The sequence below is a fragment of the Lissotriton vulgaris genome, chromosome 3_1 (genome assembly GCF_964263255.1).
Source record: "Lissotriton vulgaris chromosome 3_1, aLisVul1.2, whole genome shotgun sequence".
In the NCBI taxonomy this organism is placed as follows: domain Eukaryota; kingdom Metazoa; phylum Chordata; class Amphibia; order Caudata; family Salamandridae; genus Lissotriton; species Lissotriton vulgaris.
In genome coordinates this window covers 1,566,146,435-1,566,162,495 of record NC_141689.1, presented here as the reverse complement: position 1 = coordinate 1,566,162,495, position 16,061 = coordinate 1,566,146,435, and the positions used below count along the sequence as shown (strand labels likewise).

General features: G+C 50.9%; 1 protein-coding gene across 2 annotated transcripts in view; it reads right to left on the bottom strand.

The window, feature by feature from the left end:
* Nucleotides 1-13,934, bottom strand: part of INIP (INTS3 and NABP interacting protein) — a 79,614-nt gene extending 65,680 nt beyond the window's left edge. The window contains exon 1 of one of the 2 annotated variants that reach the window (XM_086962052.1): nt 13,766-13,934. In XM_086962052.1, the coding sequence (XP_086818178.1) occupies nt 13,766-13,790 (25 nt within the window). In that variant the 5' untranslated portion in view covers nt 13,791-13,934. The remainder of the gene's footprint in view (nt 1-13,765) is intronic. The other variant, XM_086962051.1, reaches the window with a different exon arrangement.
* Nucleotides 13,935-16,061: the final 2,127 nt, after the last annotated feature.

Genomic DNA, 16,061 nt, shown 5'->3' with positions numbered 1-16,061 from the left:
AGCAGTGATGCTCTCTGGGGATGCTCTCTCCGCAAAGGCCGGTGCTGGTTGCTCTCCACACGGATGCTGCCGGGCGCTCCCACCGGGCGGGCCTCTCTTTTTACGTAGGTTTGGAGGTCAGCAGATGCTCTCCCTTAGCAGTGCCAGTGTTGGGGAGTTCTCAGAGACAATTGCTGCCGGAGACGCCCCCTCCCGATGGGGTTTTGGAATAATTAGAGATGCTCTCACTCTCTGCAGTGCAAGTTGTGCAGTACTCTCCTGGGGAGGGGGGTGGAGCCGTGGTGGGTCTGCTGGGGGCACTCTCTCGCGCTGGTGCTTCCTCCTCAGCGGTCTCGCTGCTACTCTCATCCTTCTGTCCGCCCAGCCTTGCCCCTCCTCAGGCCCGGTGCTCGGGGACCCCGAGAGGCTCCCTCGCTGCACTTCCGTTACCGTGGTGCTCCGGTACTGCAGTCTCTTCCCTTCGCATCTCCGGATCAGGAGCCCCCGGATCCCATAAACTGATGCAAATTGAAACCAACCAGGTGCAGGCCGTGAGTTAAGGTGGCGCCAAACAGTTCCACCTCAGCTCTACTCTACACGACGGGGGTGCGACGTAGAGACAAACGGAACAAGAGATGGCCACGCGCACATGGGGCTGTGGCAGACGGCAGAGACGTCGCCGTGAGCGTGCACATCAGCAGCTCCGACACTGACTCGCGCGGGACCCAATCCCATGCGCGCCTCTCCCTCTCCCATTGACTATGCTGGGCGCGTGGCCAGCTCCTGTCTCTCCTCGTTTTTGGCTGAGCCGACAGCTATAGTCCTCGCAAGCGAGAGCGCACTTTCGCTAAGGCGAGACCTAAAAAGTACCTTCTCATGTTAGATCACTTCTCCTAGCAGACAAACTTTGTAATTGTGGTAGCTGAGAACGTATGGCAGTACTGGAGGTACAACTTGGAATCCTGAAAGCTAAAATGTGGGTCTGAGCACATGATACAGTGCACACCAACAGTTTCTGCGTCTATATGAAATGTGAATGAATCTCTCAATCAGCTGGGAAGATATGAGAGGACCTGAGAGGCATGTTAACAGTAACATTGCATTTATTTGTTGCATGCCAAGTAACTAAGCATGAGACATGGAAAACTAAGAAAGTCATCCTGTTATTGAAAGGGATTTATTTTAAGACCTGCAGTAAGAATTTTAATTTAGATCATCTGCCCTAAATGTGCCGAACAGCTGAGCTCTTTATGTGTGTGTTTCGGATAGGATTCATATCACTACACACATACCAACACACCCAAAATTAAAAATAATGAATTTAACAATTTACTGTAAAACAAGTATATTCCTGTTAAACTGATCGGAGTAAAAGGCAGGGCCGGACAGGGAACCCAAAGCAGCCCTGGCAAATTTTGATAGACCAGCCCCCGTACAATTCATAGAGAGTGCAGCGAGCGAGTCTGACTACTACAATGGGGAGCTTTCACAAGAAAATCTGGGTAAACAAAATGGTACATTCTACATTAAACTGTATTCGCTTTTAAAGCATAGTAAATGATGATGTTGCTATGCATCAGGATACAACAATCTTTGCTGGAGCCATTCAAGGATTCCCTCACTATCACCCTCTAGCACATGGCTCTCTGCTCGCCATAGCCCCTCTCACATATGCATTTCATTTGTTTTATAGCACCTCTTATACCAGTGGAGGGTTTCAGAGCACTTTACATCACACACACATAAACAATGAATCATACATGTGTAAAACAGTGCATAGAAAATATTATATAAGGCAAAGGGGACTGCAAGGTGTAGAATTCATGTCATCCATACTGGTAGCCATCTTTTAAGAGTGCTTGGTCTGGAGAAGCATTAACTCGGGATTCAGAACATAACACAGTGGATAGGATTGACTTTAATATTAAGAATCAATTTCAACCAAAACGAACCTTTTTTAGCAACATCAGGATAATGAAAGACTGGGGGGGGGGAATTTAACTTTCTAACCTGTACCGTGCAGTTCGCATGTAGCTCTTTGATGGCAGTTCATAGTTCACTGTGCTAGATTAGGATTATAACTTATGAACTGCAAAGTAACACAAGAATCTCTATGACAAAATCAGTAACCCTCGAAACTATGCACATAAAATAGTCTTCTTTGATATGCATGGTGCATGTTCTTTGTAACAAGTATATGAACGCTTAACACTACTTAGAGGAGTCAAAATTGCCACCAGACAAAACTCCCGACACTCTCCAGCAGGTACATTAATCACCAGGGTTATCTTGACATTTTAATGTTGCCTGAAACCTGCTAAATACACAAGAAACTTTGCAGGGCTTTTAAAACTGCTGCACTGCTATAAAACCGGCAGGTGAAAAAAATTCCTGTGACATCACTCTACATGCCGTAGACACTATTTAGTTTGGAAGAATCTTCTATCACAGAAAATGGCACAGTAGAAGTATTTTGAGTTTTTAACCCCCTTACATTGCTTCACAAATGTTTTATTCATAACAAAGCGGTTACCCTTAAAAAAATGTGTGTCTTGGCGCTGAACCCAAACGAACACTCAGCGAATTACACAGACACTAGGAATAGTCATGCTTACAGGGGTTTTTACTTGCAGGCTTTTTTAAGTGGCCATCTAGTTAGTGATCCAAGATTGGGTATGAGGAAAAGCTTTTTTTGGATGGCCGTTTCAAATGTTTTAGTCAGGATTTCAAACGCTAGCAAGAGCTATTGCACGGCTTGTTAAATGTAACTAACATGGACACTGGGCTTTAAGTAGAACTTACCTCGATCTATATTCATAACCTTAACTTTACACACAGACAATGATCGATGTTGTTACAACTGTAAAAATCCTTAAGAAAATCCATCTCAGTGATGTAATCCCTGTGCACATTTCACACGTGTTTCTTAACCTTGCATTCCTTAAGAGCAATTTTTTTTTACATGTGTGTGTAGTTTTTAGGTCTCGCGACCTATCGATGCGCGCAAGCGCATCGAGAATTCATGTGGCGAAAACATCTTCAAACCAAAGGGCTTTCAGCCCCGCGGTTTTCATGCAGTGCCCGTGTACATGCACGCGCATCGCATCCAAGCCCAGCCCAGTCCTCCCCTAGCAGCACTCCTCCCACGCCAGCAACTCCCCCCTCCCACACCAGCACCTCCCCTCTCTCGCATTCGCGCCATCCGGCTTCTCCTCCCCTAGCAGCACTCCTCCCACACCAGCATCTCCCCCCTCCCACACCAGCACCTCCCCTCTCTCGCATTCACGCCCACCCACCAGGCTCTCCCGCCCCCATCAGGCTTCCCTCCCAATCCGCCTGCCTCCCCTCGCGCATTCACGCTCCCCCACCAGGCTCTCCCGCCCCCATCCGGCTTCCCTCGTAATCTGCCTGCCTCCCCTCGCTCGCATTCCCGACCCAGGCTCTCCCGCCACGGAAAATAAAACCTGTAAACTTTTTTGCACCTCCCCTCTCTCTCCACTAATTATTCACTGCTGGCCGGCCCATCTAGTTTTGCACGGCTTTCGTTTTCCGCTTGATTGCCTACACAGCCCACCGAGTTCCATGTCTCTTCTTGTTAGGGTTTGCTGCAAAGCATGGCTTTACATTACATCGCTCTCCATCAGAGCCTCCTCTCCGCCCCCTTCCCTGCTGCTGCTCGCATCGCACTCCCTCCTCCCCCCTCCCTTTTCATCCGCTTTAATCAGGACCATCTGCTGCTGCCATTCTCCCCTCCCTTCTCGTTGTATTTCCTTCTCGTATTTTCTTGAGAGCGAGGTCGCACTGCTTTCCACAGCTGTGTTTCTTCCTGCGTGCAGACTACGCTTCTATTCATACCTATCAACAGCGTGAGGACGCGCTGCAATCCTCATTGTAGCGTTTTTTTCTTGTTTCCTTTGGACGCGCAGCCAATTCACTTTCGTTCAATGCGAGGTCGCGTTGATTCCCTTCACACTGCTGTCGCCAGTTCAGGACGCGTTACTTTCCCCCACCTATTTTGACTTCCCAGAAGGGCATGAAGTGCTGAGTCCGCCTCTTTATTTCATGTCGTTTTTGCTGGCAGTAAAGTTCTGTTGGAGCACCGGAGCGCTCAAAATTCCTATGACTTTATACCGCGAATTCAGTTTTACACTAGTCCCAGGATCTGCTGGTGTTTATTTCACTATTTTAAGATCTGCACATTGGAGAATGAGCAGACGTATGCTCTAGGATTGTTTTCATTTTTTGATCTCGCAAGTGGCCCACCATGTACAATATACAGATATATTTGTAAATCATGTGTTATGTGTAACAATAGTAGAACAGTTCTTTCAGCACAAATGCAGTCTGTGATAGCTGCAACGCACTCGAGAACGAGTATTTCCAGATTGTTATAATGTTTGGCTTTTGTAAATCTTGCATCTGTGTTTTCTCTGCTGTCACTTCAGCTCACCAGGCTGCACCCCCTCACCCCTCGATCGCCAATGTCACTCCCACCCTTCCTTTGATCTCGCCCAGAGTTCTTAAAGGCTAATGGCCCTCCCCCTCACCCAGCACAGAGCGCGCATCGTTTGTTGACTCTCCCAATTTGTCTTACTGCCTCGCGTTCTTTCTCCCTTTCGCTCTAATAGTCTATGCTGGTGGGAATTATTTAAGGATTTCAGCAGTGAAAAAACGGGTCTAGTGTTTTGTGAGCATCACTGTTTGAGCATAATTGGGTATAGTACTTGAGGAGGGTGCTCTATTCACATCTTATATCTGTTAATTCCAGGGTGCACCCTTGCAGCCAAAGGGTTGTTGGCGTGTACGTTTAGTCACACCATTGGTATTCATGTGTTTATGTACCCTGTTCGTAATTCTCGGAGCTGCCCAACAAGAACTGTAGAGTTCACTTTCAAACACTCAAAGTCACAGCCTTACATCCTGCTTTACGTGATTCATTATTTTACATTGCAGGGCTTCTATGGTCGTGGTTGCGTTGCTCTCCATCAGAGCCTCCTCTCCGCCCCTTCCCTGCTGCTGCTCGCATCGCACTCCCTCCTCCCCCTCCCTTTTCATCAGCTTTAATCAGGCTCATCTGCTGCTGCCATTCCCCCCCTCCCTTCTCGCCCACTCCTTCTTGTTTAAACTTTTGTACCGCTCTGATTAAACTGAGGCATCCTAAAAGACACCCAAAAGAACAGTCGGAGAGCACACGGAATGAAATGCAGAGTTGACGAGCGGGTGGCACTGTTTAATTATCAAACTTATTTACGACTGTCCTGGGAAAGGTAAAATAAAAAGCACATGCATGTTTGCAGATTAAGGACAAAAAAACGGAATTCTCCATGAAAATAACCTCGAATATGACTTCACTTATGCATTGCCCATGGTGGACTCGGAAGCATTTAATTAATACAAATAAAAACAAGATCCAAAGGTTATTTGTTTTAATCCTACAACCTTTTTTTCATATGGTACGTAACGTTTCCTCATGAAATCACAAACATTCCGTCACCAATGGCGGGCTGTGCGTCAGGTGTAGGCCTCTGCGGTGCGTGCCACAGCTCTGGGTAATGTGCCCGGTCCTCTACAGACAGACAAGTGCTGTTCACGGAGCTCGAGATCTCGGCGACCAGTAAACAGTGCGGCACTTGTACAGACCCTTATAGTCTTGTGAGCCGCAGCTCTCTGCCAATTACGAATTGACTTTGTTATATCAATAGCACCAGCAATAACGGGGGGCGTGGCTTGGGCGCCGATGGCGATGGTCGCCTGAGAGCTCGGCTCCGGGACTGAGCCCGGAATTATCCTGTAAAACGGAGGCTGCGGGGCACCCCAGACCCCGCATTCTGCTGAGCGGACCGACGGAGACCTGCCGGGGCCCCTGGTGAGGCTCGGACGAGGGTTGATCCGGAGTGAAACCGAAGTTTGCGGAGTTGCGGAGTGCGACCCAACATGGCGCCCAGACTTCTTTGTCCCCCTGGTCGGACCCACTGATTCGGAGGAGCTTCGCGAGCAGCGACTGGCGCCCGGCTTTGCCATCCCCGGCTGCTCTGTGCACTAGATATCAATTTGATCGGACTTTTTACAACGAGTCGGCACTCGGTTGGGTGACTGGGCGGATGCCCACGGTATAGGGGACCCCGGGAGCGGACGCCCTGTGATCCAGGCGGTGGCCCAACTCACGACACCGCACCTAGCTACGTTCTCCTGGCCAATCCACTTCCATGGGAGGCGCGACACTTTGGCGCCACAAATCATCCGGTGGAGTTGGTGACCCCCACCCCGGGTCTCTAGCGGCTGAGCGGGCCTGCCCGACTCGGCGGCGGCTGTCTCCGCCCCCTCATCGGTGCCCTCGGACGCCGTGGCGGTGGCGTGAGCCGAAGCGGAGAAGTCTCCACGGGCCCTGGAGAAGGAGGTCTCCCATACTTGATTGGCAGACCAGTAACCGGGAGGGTCGTGGTCGGCATCTACACCCGGAGACGCCTACTCCGGGACCTTCACGGAGTGCCCCCGGTGACATGGGGAAACCTAGAGGAGCCAAGGGGACTACCCCGACTGCCTCGGACTCGGAAGCCCAGGACAAAGAGGAACATGGGGACTCAAAGAGTTCTGGTGGCGCACCGATGCAACAACAGTTCGACCGCGTCCTGGAGGCGATAGCGACCACGAGATCGGCCCTCCAACAGGACATTGCCCAGGTGGCGACGAGCCTAGGCCTCCTCAGAGCGGACCATGGTAAACTGTCGGACCGGGTCAAGGAAGTGGAGAGCTCGGTGACAACCTTGGAGCCGGCGCAGCGAACCTTGGCTGCAACGATGAAGGATGCCTTATCCCGAATTGCGACCCTGGAGCAGAGGGCGGAGGATGCGGAAGGCCGCAACAGAAGGAACAACATCCGTGTAGTGGGCCTCCCGGAAAAGATCGAGGATGGCGACATGGTGACATACTTGGAGACCTGGCTCCGTGACACGGTGGCCCCGGAGGGGCCATCCTCCTTCTACACTCTGGAGCGTGCCCACAGAGTCCCGGCGCGACCACCGCAACAGGGGCGCGCCCCGAGACCGGTGGTGGCGCGGTTATTGCACTTTCGGGACAGGGACTTAATCCTTAATGCCGCCAGACATAATGGTCCATTCAAAGTGGCGAACAATCAGGTGAACATCTTCCCGGATTACACCTACGAGACTCAACGCAAGCGGTTCTCCTTCCTGGCGGTCAAGCGCGAGCTCAGGAGCGAGGGCATCCAGTACTCGCTCCTCTATCCTGCGAGGCTCCGCATCATTGTCGATGACAAAACTCAGTTCTTCGACACCCCGGAGGATGTCTGTGCCTGGCTTGAGCTTTACAGGGCAGGGAAAGATGGCTTCGGCTCCTCGTCCCAACAGGCTGATGAGCCGGAACAGAGACGGCGATCCAGGAGGATCAGGAATCGCCGCGGCCGCACAGGAGGGCCCTCAACTGCAGAGACGTCGTCGGAACGGAGGGGAGTGTTGGAAGTCTTGTCGGAGTTGTCTGGTGCACGGGACGAAGCCATTGAGGAGGAAGGCAACCCGGGTGATGAGGAGGCACCATCGGAATCGGAGGACTCAGTGACTGATAGCGCCCATACACCGGTGATCACACCGAAGTCGGTGGAGGACCTTTTGGATGGACAAGGGTAACGGGGTGTGCTGCCTTATTTTGGGTGGGGGCCCGGCAGGGGGGAGGCGGTTGCCGTCCATTGATGCTGACAAAGGGGGAGGGAGGGGTGGGGTGCCCCTGTTTCTGCCCCGAGGGGTTTTTGGTACTGTTTAGGGCTTGTTTTAGTCCTGGTGGCCTGAGCGTCGAGGGCCCACTGCCTCCGCCCGGCCCGCACCTGGCCCTTAAGGCCTTCCTACGGTGGCGACCGTAGGAGTAGTAGGGGTTGTTGGGTTGATAGAAGGCGAGGTTTGGATGGGATCTGGATGGCGCAGTTTGGGTCCTGTTCTGGGGTGGGTGGGTGGGAGTTCGATTTGTTCTTGGGTTGTTTGGTTTTGGTTGGGGAAAATGGCCGCCATCAGTGCTGGGATGGATGATGTCTTTTCTTTGTGGGAGCCCGGACGGGGAGACTGTGCGAGAACATTATGGGACAATGGCTGATGTTGTTAACTTGAAATGTGTTACTTGGAACGTAAGGGGGCTTCATACTATGTCCAGGCGCCACAAAGTCCACGCTTATTTAGTGCGTAGGGGAGTGCAAATGGCGCTGCTGCAGGAAACTCATCTGACCAAGGCGGAAGGGGCGGCGCTACAGCGTAGATGGAGGGGACAGGTCTTTTCCACGTCGTACTCCGCGTATGCCAGAGGGGCGCTAATATGGATCAGAGCGGGGGTCCCCTTCCAGGTCACGAGAACAGAGATAGATCCAGAGGGGCGTTACGTGGCCATCTCGGGCACTCTAGGAGGGAGGGACTTGAACGTTTGCTGTGTGTACGCTCCTAATGTGGACCAGACTGCCTTCCTTTCCAGGTTATCGGGCTCGTTGGCCCACTTCTTCTCCGGGCCCCTTCTGCTTGGGGGAGACTTCAACTCCGTAGTGGACGTGGATATTGACCGCTCCCATCCCCCACTTCCCGATTCTCCGGTTCGTCGCACGGCTAAGGGTCGTCAGGATTGGCAGACCCGATGGGGTTTGACGGACATCTGGAGGGCGCATCATCCCGCATCTAGGGATTATTCATACTTCTCGGGCCTGCATGAGTTGCATGTCCGACTGGATGGCTTTCTTGGGTCGCCCGAACTGGTTTCGGCAGCGATCCGATCTGAGTACTTGTCCAGAACCATTTCAGACCATAACCCACTCCTGCTGGACCTTCGCTGGTTCCCCGGGGCGCCGGCGGTCCCCACCTGGAAGCTGCGACCCGAGATTCTTGAGGACAGTGTTTTCAGAGCGGACCTGGGAGACAAGATATTGGAATATTTTGCGTCCAACGGCGGCACCGCGAGTACACGAGCGTTAGAATGGGACGCTTTTAAGGTAGTGGTGAGGGGTTACTGTATTTCTAAGAAAGTGGGCATGAGGCGCGTTATTCTGGCTGACTTAGATGCAGCGGACCAGCAACTCCGCGAGCTTGAAATTCGCCGCCCTGGGCACCCGGAATTGCAGGTACGAACGGCGGAGGCGAGGGAAAAGGTAGCGGCAGAGGTTGAACGGCTTCGCTGTTTTGATTATAAAGCCTATACGGTCCGATCCATCGCAGAGGGGGACAGATCGAGCGCGCTGCTGGCATGGTTGGCCAACCCTACGCGCCAGTCCCAATTGACGACAAGTATGCGTGAGGCAAACGGCACCCAGGTACACACTCAACCGGAGATTCTTAGCTGCTTCCGGCATTATTATGAACGTTTGTACCGCAGTCGCTCCGCACGAGACCCTGCCCGGCTCGATAATTATCTACGTCCACTGGAGCTCCGCGCAGTGGAGCAAGAAGTGGCGAAGGCCCTGGGGTCCGACATTGCATTGGGGGAGATCCGCGGCGCCATTAAACGAATGGCGAGAAACAAGACCCCGGGCCTGGATGGCCTACCCGTGGAGTTTTATGCAGCTTACGCTGATCTCCTAGCCCCTCGATTGTTGGTGGTCTACAGGGAGGCGAAGAGACTGGGGCGACTCCCGAGCTCGATGTGTGAGGCGCTGGTGGTTCCTCTCCTCAAACCGGGACAAGACTCGTCCGACCCGGGGTCTTACCGTCCCCTATCGATGTTGACGGTGGACTATAAAATACTGAGCAGCATCTTGGCCTCAAGGCTGCTGGGACACATGAGTTCCCTGGTGCATGACGACCAAGCTGGTTTCATCCCACGGCGAAACACGACTATGAATATTCGCAGGCTGTTCCGTTTGCTGGGGGAGCCATTTGTAGATGCCCCGTCCCCGGTCGTCTTGTCGGTGGACCTAGAGAAGGCTTTTGATAGCCTCGAGTGGGACTACCTCTGCACGGTGCTGCGGAGATTTGGCCTCGGGGAGGGCTTTGTCAGGTGGACCGCGGTTCTCTATGCCTCTGCATCAGCCAGGGTCCGGGCGGGTCCACTGATTTCCTCACAGTATCCGGTAGAACGAGGCACGCGGCAAGGGTGTTCATTGTCACCACGTCTCTTTGCGCTGGCGGTGGAGCCACTCGCGCTGCACCTCCGATCGGGAGCCCACTATACGGGCTTGTGGACGCCTGCGGGCCCGCATTATGTTTCGCTGTATGCGGACGACCTGTTGCTCTTCCTAGAGGACCCGCTCGACGCTTTACGTGGAGCGGCGGTGGCGCTCACAGAGTTTGGGGAGGTCTCGGGCCTCCGAGTAAACTGGTCCAAGACCTGTCTCTTTCCGGTACGCAAAGGTGCTCCCGCCCCTACCCTACATAGGGAGATTAGATGGGAACCCGACTGCTTTAAGTATCTTGGGGTGTTCGTCTATCACGACCAACCCGACCTCCTGGATGGGAACATTGCCCGCAGCATTCGAGCACTCCGAGGCTGCATGGACTTTTGGGCCACGCTGCCGCTTTCGGTGGCGGGACGGATCGCCCTGCTTAAAATGGTGGCGCTTCCCCGGCTATTATATTACTTTCGGACTCTACCGATCTGGGTCCCACCGGCCACGTTTCGACTGTTACGCTCTATGGTGGTCGGATTCCTCTGGGGGTCGGGCCGCCGGCGGGTAGCCCTCAAAACCTTGGTGAGGCCGAAGGACGAGGGGGGGCTCGCGGTGCCGGACTTTGAAAAGTATTATCTAGCGGCGCAGCTCCAGACCCTCACCCAGGAGATCGCCAGGGAATTCCGGGGCCCGGAAGACAGGAGGGGAACGGGCATGGCCAGGCATGTTCTCTCCTTTGTAGCGCTGCGACAACGTTTGGCCCTGCGGGATTTGTCGATGGAGGAGCGGACTGTCCGCCTGTGTTGGAATCGGGCTCACGCCCGAGGCCAACTGAGAACACCATATGCGCCTGAAATACCGTTGGGGATGCTGACGGCCCTCCCCCATGGAGGGGATTGGTCACGTTTGGCGGCCTGGGAGGATGCCGGCTTACAGCTGGTTGGAGATCTGTACGAGGACGGAGTGCTCTTGTCCTTCCAGGATCTTATCGACCGCTTCGAGATCCCCCGTGGTGATTTTCTGCTGCACTCGGCCATTGTCCGAGCAATCCAGGCACACTGGAAGAGCGGGCAGGAGGAACCCCCCTTATCTCAGGTGTGCCAATACGTGATGATGTCTGCGGGCACGGTGAAGGCGGTCACTTGCCTTTACGGCAGGTTGATTAACGAAGGGTTGGCTCCCCTCACCACTCTGAGAAACCGCTGGGAGGAGGACATTGGCAGGGAGATCCCGGAGACGACCTGGGCCCAGTTGGTGAGACGAGCCTGGAAGGGCACACATAACGCCCGTTTCCAGCTGGTCCACTATTACGTGCTCCATAGAGCGTACCTGACCCCAGTGAAAATTAGGCGGTATTTTGCCACGAATTCGGCGGAATGCCCTAGGTGCCCAGCTCAGGAAGCGGACCTCCTACATATGTTATGGGCCTGTCCGGGATTGTCGTCTTACTGGCAGGAAGTAGGGAAGACCCTGGAGGAGGTGACGGGGAGATCCTTATCATTTGATGCGGCGGTGGGGCTCCTACACTGGTTCCCCCATACCCCCAGGAATAAAATTTCTAGTAAGTTTATCGACCTAGGGCTCCTCCTTGCGAAACGAGAGGTGACCAGGAACTGGAAGGCAAGAGTTGGTCCGACAGGCAGCAGATGGCACAGTGAGCTTTTGAAGTGGGCCGCGGGGGAGAGCGCGCTGAGATATCAACTGGCTTGGAGGCAGCATAATGAGAAGGCGCAGGAGGCCGCGTTGGAGTGGGAAATGTTGGTGCAGGCCCTCAGGGATTATTGTGCCCCCAGCGACTCTGAAGGTGAAACATTTGCACTGTTAGTCCTATTGTTGTCCCCGTGGGTCCCATGGCAGATCCTGTGACGGTGGCTCCCAGGCGCTAGTGGCGGGGTTGGGTGGGGTTTCTTTTGGTTAGTAGTATTTTGAGGGTGGGGGTTTCTTTTGGGTTTATAGGCTTGTTTGGAAAAGCAGATGACGGACAGTGGATCATCCGGACCAGCTCAAGCGTCCTGCTGAGCCCCCATTGCATATCGCCTCCCGACCCCAGGGTTGTGGGCCGGTTGGCTGTGTACGAAACTTACGGTGGGGGGCCAGAGGGTTTTACTATGTTGATATTGCTTGTGATACAATGCTGGTCGATATTGTAACGATTTACTAATTCCTGCAATAAAAATATATTTAAAAATAAAATAAATAATAGCACCAGCAATAACAAGCACTGGCGTTGCCAATAGGTCTCGCAGCAGGAAAGTTGGAGCTATTACAATTGCAAATAACAATGCCTTTTATTTTTGTTTTCATTTTAAAAACATAAAGGGCTTTGTCATTTACAAAACCAATAGCTCCAACTTTCCTACTGCGAGACCTATTGGCAACGCCAGTGCTTGTTTTTAATGCAACACAGGACTTTTTATATTGCATACTGTGAAATGAGTCACCTCCAGGTGTTTGGGTGAGTACATATTGTGGGTCGGTGTTCATGACAAGGGATGAATGAGAGCCCTGCAATTAAGTCTGAAGGCAGTGCAAGTTTCTCACAGTGTCTGCGAGTCATACAGATGTTCCTACTCCATGCTCATCCTGTCATTGGCCTCTCCGCAGAGCTCAGAGAACAACAGTCATATGTGTGACAACTGTAATTACCATTTCAGGTGAAATGTGTGTGATGGAGGTTTACACAGCTGTTAAAACCGCTCCAGTCCCCCAAAAATGCTGTGTCTACAAGGAAGTATAGGGAATAGGTTTATGAAAAAGAGAGAGCTGGGGGCATGGGGAAGGGGAGATGCAGGGAAGTTCATGTAGGACAGTGATTAGGAGGAAGGAGGGGACGTATGTAGATGGTGGATTTCGGAAAGTTTTTAAGAGAAAAGGGGCATATGTGCAACTGAGTAAACTGAAGTGAAAGGGAGAACAGGAGTGATAAGACTTTAAAGACCTCTAACCCTCCCACAGACTCTAGCAGTGTTTAATTCACTGTCTCATTTTCGAAACGGAAACATTTTAAAGTTCCAATTTGTATCAAATCATTGTTTTATTCCTTTGTTTGATGCTCCAGACAAGCAGAGGAAAGCCAGCAGACCTTGTTCGATTTAGGAATATTTGTTGTGTGACATGATTGGTGCAATTACAAAACTCACCGAGAGGCCCTTAATTACATAGGCCATATCTCTTGGAAAGGATTCCTGTTTGTTCTTCTTTGTCCACGTCCTTCTTAAAGACCCTCAGTCACCTTTTCCATACCACTTAAAAAACTGCAAATACGATTCATTTGTTTATTTATTTTGTCACCGAGTCTTTTCTAAGCCTAATTAACCATATTGTGTGTGTTGAACAGACGTGATTTACAAGAAATAACAAGCATTGACTGCCTTAGAATCGACACGCATCACATAATAATGCAATTGCAAAGCACTATGGATAATGCTCGGTCCTTGGATCGATAGAGTAAGAGAAATTAAATATATAATGACCAAAAGACCCTCCTTAAAACAAATGAACAATGACGCTAGACGAACAGAATACAAATAAATATTAGCTAAGATGCGAGGGCTCGCTTAAGTTTCGCTGAGTAAGTTATCAGAACTATAGTCAAAGCTATGTAGAAGGACAAGTTGTATATATTTACTTCAGTTGTATACCCAGAAAGCGCAGATTTACCGTCCATCTGAAGAACACTCGCATTGCAGGCGTACGTACCTGACCCTGCAGGAGCTGTAGCCATCTTTCAGACTGTCATCAGTCACCTCACAGTCGTTCGTTTTCACAGCCGTACTATCGGGTGAGCACCAACGCAGACATCTTTAAGTCGCATACAGAGAAGCCTGGTTTTCCTTCGGGGCGTGTCCATGTCACGTTTGTTACAGTGGCCTATAATAAAAGAGCAGCGAGCTAGAGATGGTCCTGTTTACTCTTATAATTGGCCACGAATCCTGTCTCTTCTTCTCATTGGATACGAGTGTGCTTTGAGTACCCCTAATATGGCCGCCATAATTACATTTCACTCCGTCTAGTGCTTGACCTTACAATCATAAGTGATTGAAATGGAAATAGAAAACAGACTAAGTAATGGGTCCTAGTTCTAGCAAATAGGAGTTCCCAGCATTTTTCCTTCATTTGCGCCCTTGGGGCGATACAGGCTCTGATTGGTCCCCATTTTCCCTGCTCCTATTGGATGCAGCTCAGGCAGCCTCTGATTGGCTGTTACTTTGACAGCTCGCCGGGTAGCTTTAGGGGCAAAAAATATAGGTTGATGACCGGTGAGCTTTTGATTTTCAAAAAGTGCTTCCAGGGATCTAATTGTGGTGCAGTCGTGGACTCCTTACAGAACAAGCATTGGCAAAGCTAATAGGTCTCGCCTTGCAAGAGCTATGTTCAGGGCTTTAGTGGGATGAAAAAACTGGGGGGTCTCTCAAAGGGGCGTGGGCAATGTAATTAGGGGCGTGGCTTAACACATAAGCTCAAAAGTCTGTGGTTAGCATAGTGTGCCGCCCGACTTGTATTTTGTTGTTTCTGTCATTACATCTAGATATAAGATACAAGTAACAAAATACCTACAACAAGTCAGGACTATCGTCTTTGTCATTGGTTGTTAGTTGCATAAGACAAATAAGCAGCAACTAGGCTTGCATAGAACGTGAAAAGCTTCCACTTTGAGCCCTGGTGACAGCACAACAATGTTGCTATTCCTGACCTTCAAAAAGATAAGTGGCAATATGCGCTGTTCAGTAGGGCTCCCTCACTCGTACCAGCGCTCGGAGTCGTGTGTTTAAAAAAGCAGACACGAGCGATGTAAAAAGCAAGGATTTCCCTTCCCTTTAGGTCGTGCCGTAACTTCTCCACTAGTGAGAAGTGAGCAGTGTGAGCAGCACACATAGTTCCTGCTGTCACTGAAGTCTGAAAAACAACAGACCACCTGTGCCAGGGCACAAAACAGAGCCAGATAGAGACCCGTTTCGAGGCCCCTTTTAAAAAACTGCCGGTGCTCAGACCCCTTGAGACCCGGCCCACTTAAAGCCCTGGATATGTTTTTGCCAATGCTTGAAATGGAAAAATAGAAGTGCAGGTACCCTGTAACAGAATACCTGCTTGTTTCTGAGAAGTGCTGGTACTCTCCAATTAAAATTATAATGTCAGTCTTGAGAAGTGCAGGCACTTTACCTCTCAAAATAAAAAAAAGTGCTGATATTCTGTATCGGACAGTACCGGGCCATTTCAAGCACTGGTTTTAGCACGCCCGGTTCTAGGAATTTTTATCTGAATGGGCCAAGAGTTAGTTCAGGAGAGCACTCATTGTTTTTAAGGCTTTAAGTGTGGATTGTGCATCCTCCAATGCAAATGGCACATTTGTTTGATTTGGCTGAAACATAGAATTAACAGATTGTAAGGTTAAAAAAAGTTATTGTATAACAAAATCAGTGTCATGAACATTTTCAAACGTAGCTCCTTGAGGTGAGGTGTGTGTCCTGGGAGTTTGAGGGTGATTTTGGTTGCCGAGTTCTTGATGTTCTGTAGCCTCTCGATTAGATGTTTGCTGATACTTGCATTGAGGGTCTTGTAGTCTACTTTGTTGTTAAAGAGGGTGTAGGTGATGAATTTTACGGTGTTGACTAAGAACCATTTGAAAATCTTCCTCAGCATCTTTGGGGTTTGGAACAGGGCCGGACTGGCTACCGGGCGTTATGGAATGCTGCTGAGCTGAGGGCTGATTTCGTTGATGGGGACCTGCGTGTACTGAACAAAATTTGTTTTGCTTTAATTATTTCGAAGTACACACCTTTCATATGTATGAATCGCAACAGAGACTATAAATAGGTTACAGAAATCTCATCTGAATCTATTGAAGGGGGCTTAATAACCCGAAAAAAATAAGGCAGATTTTGCATATCTAGATAGACTTCAAATAGATATTGCTCTGTTGCATGAATCTCACCTAGCCCCCACGCATAATTGCACTGTGGGGAGCAGCAGGGCAGAACCGGTACTAAGCTCTACT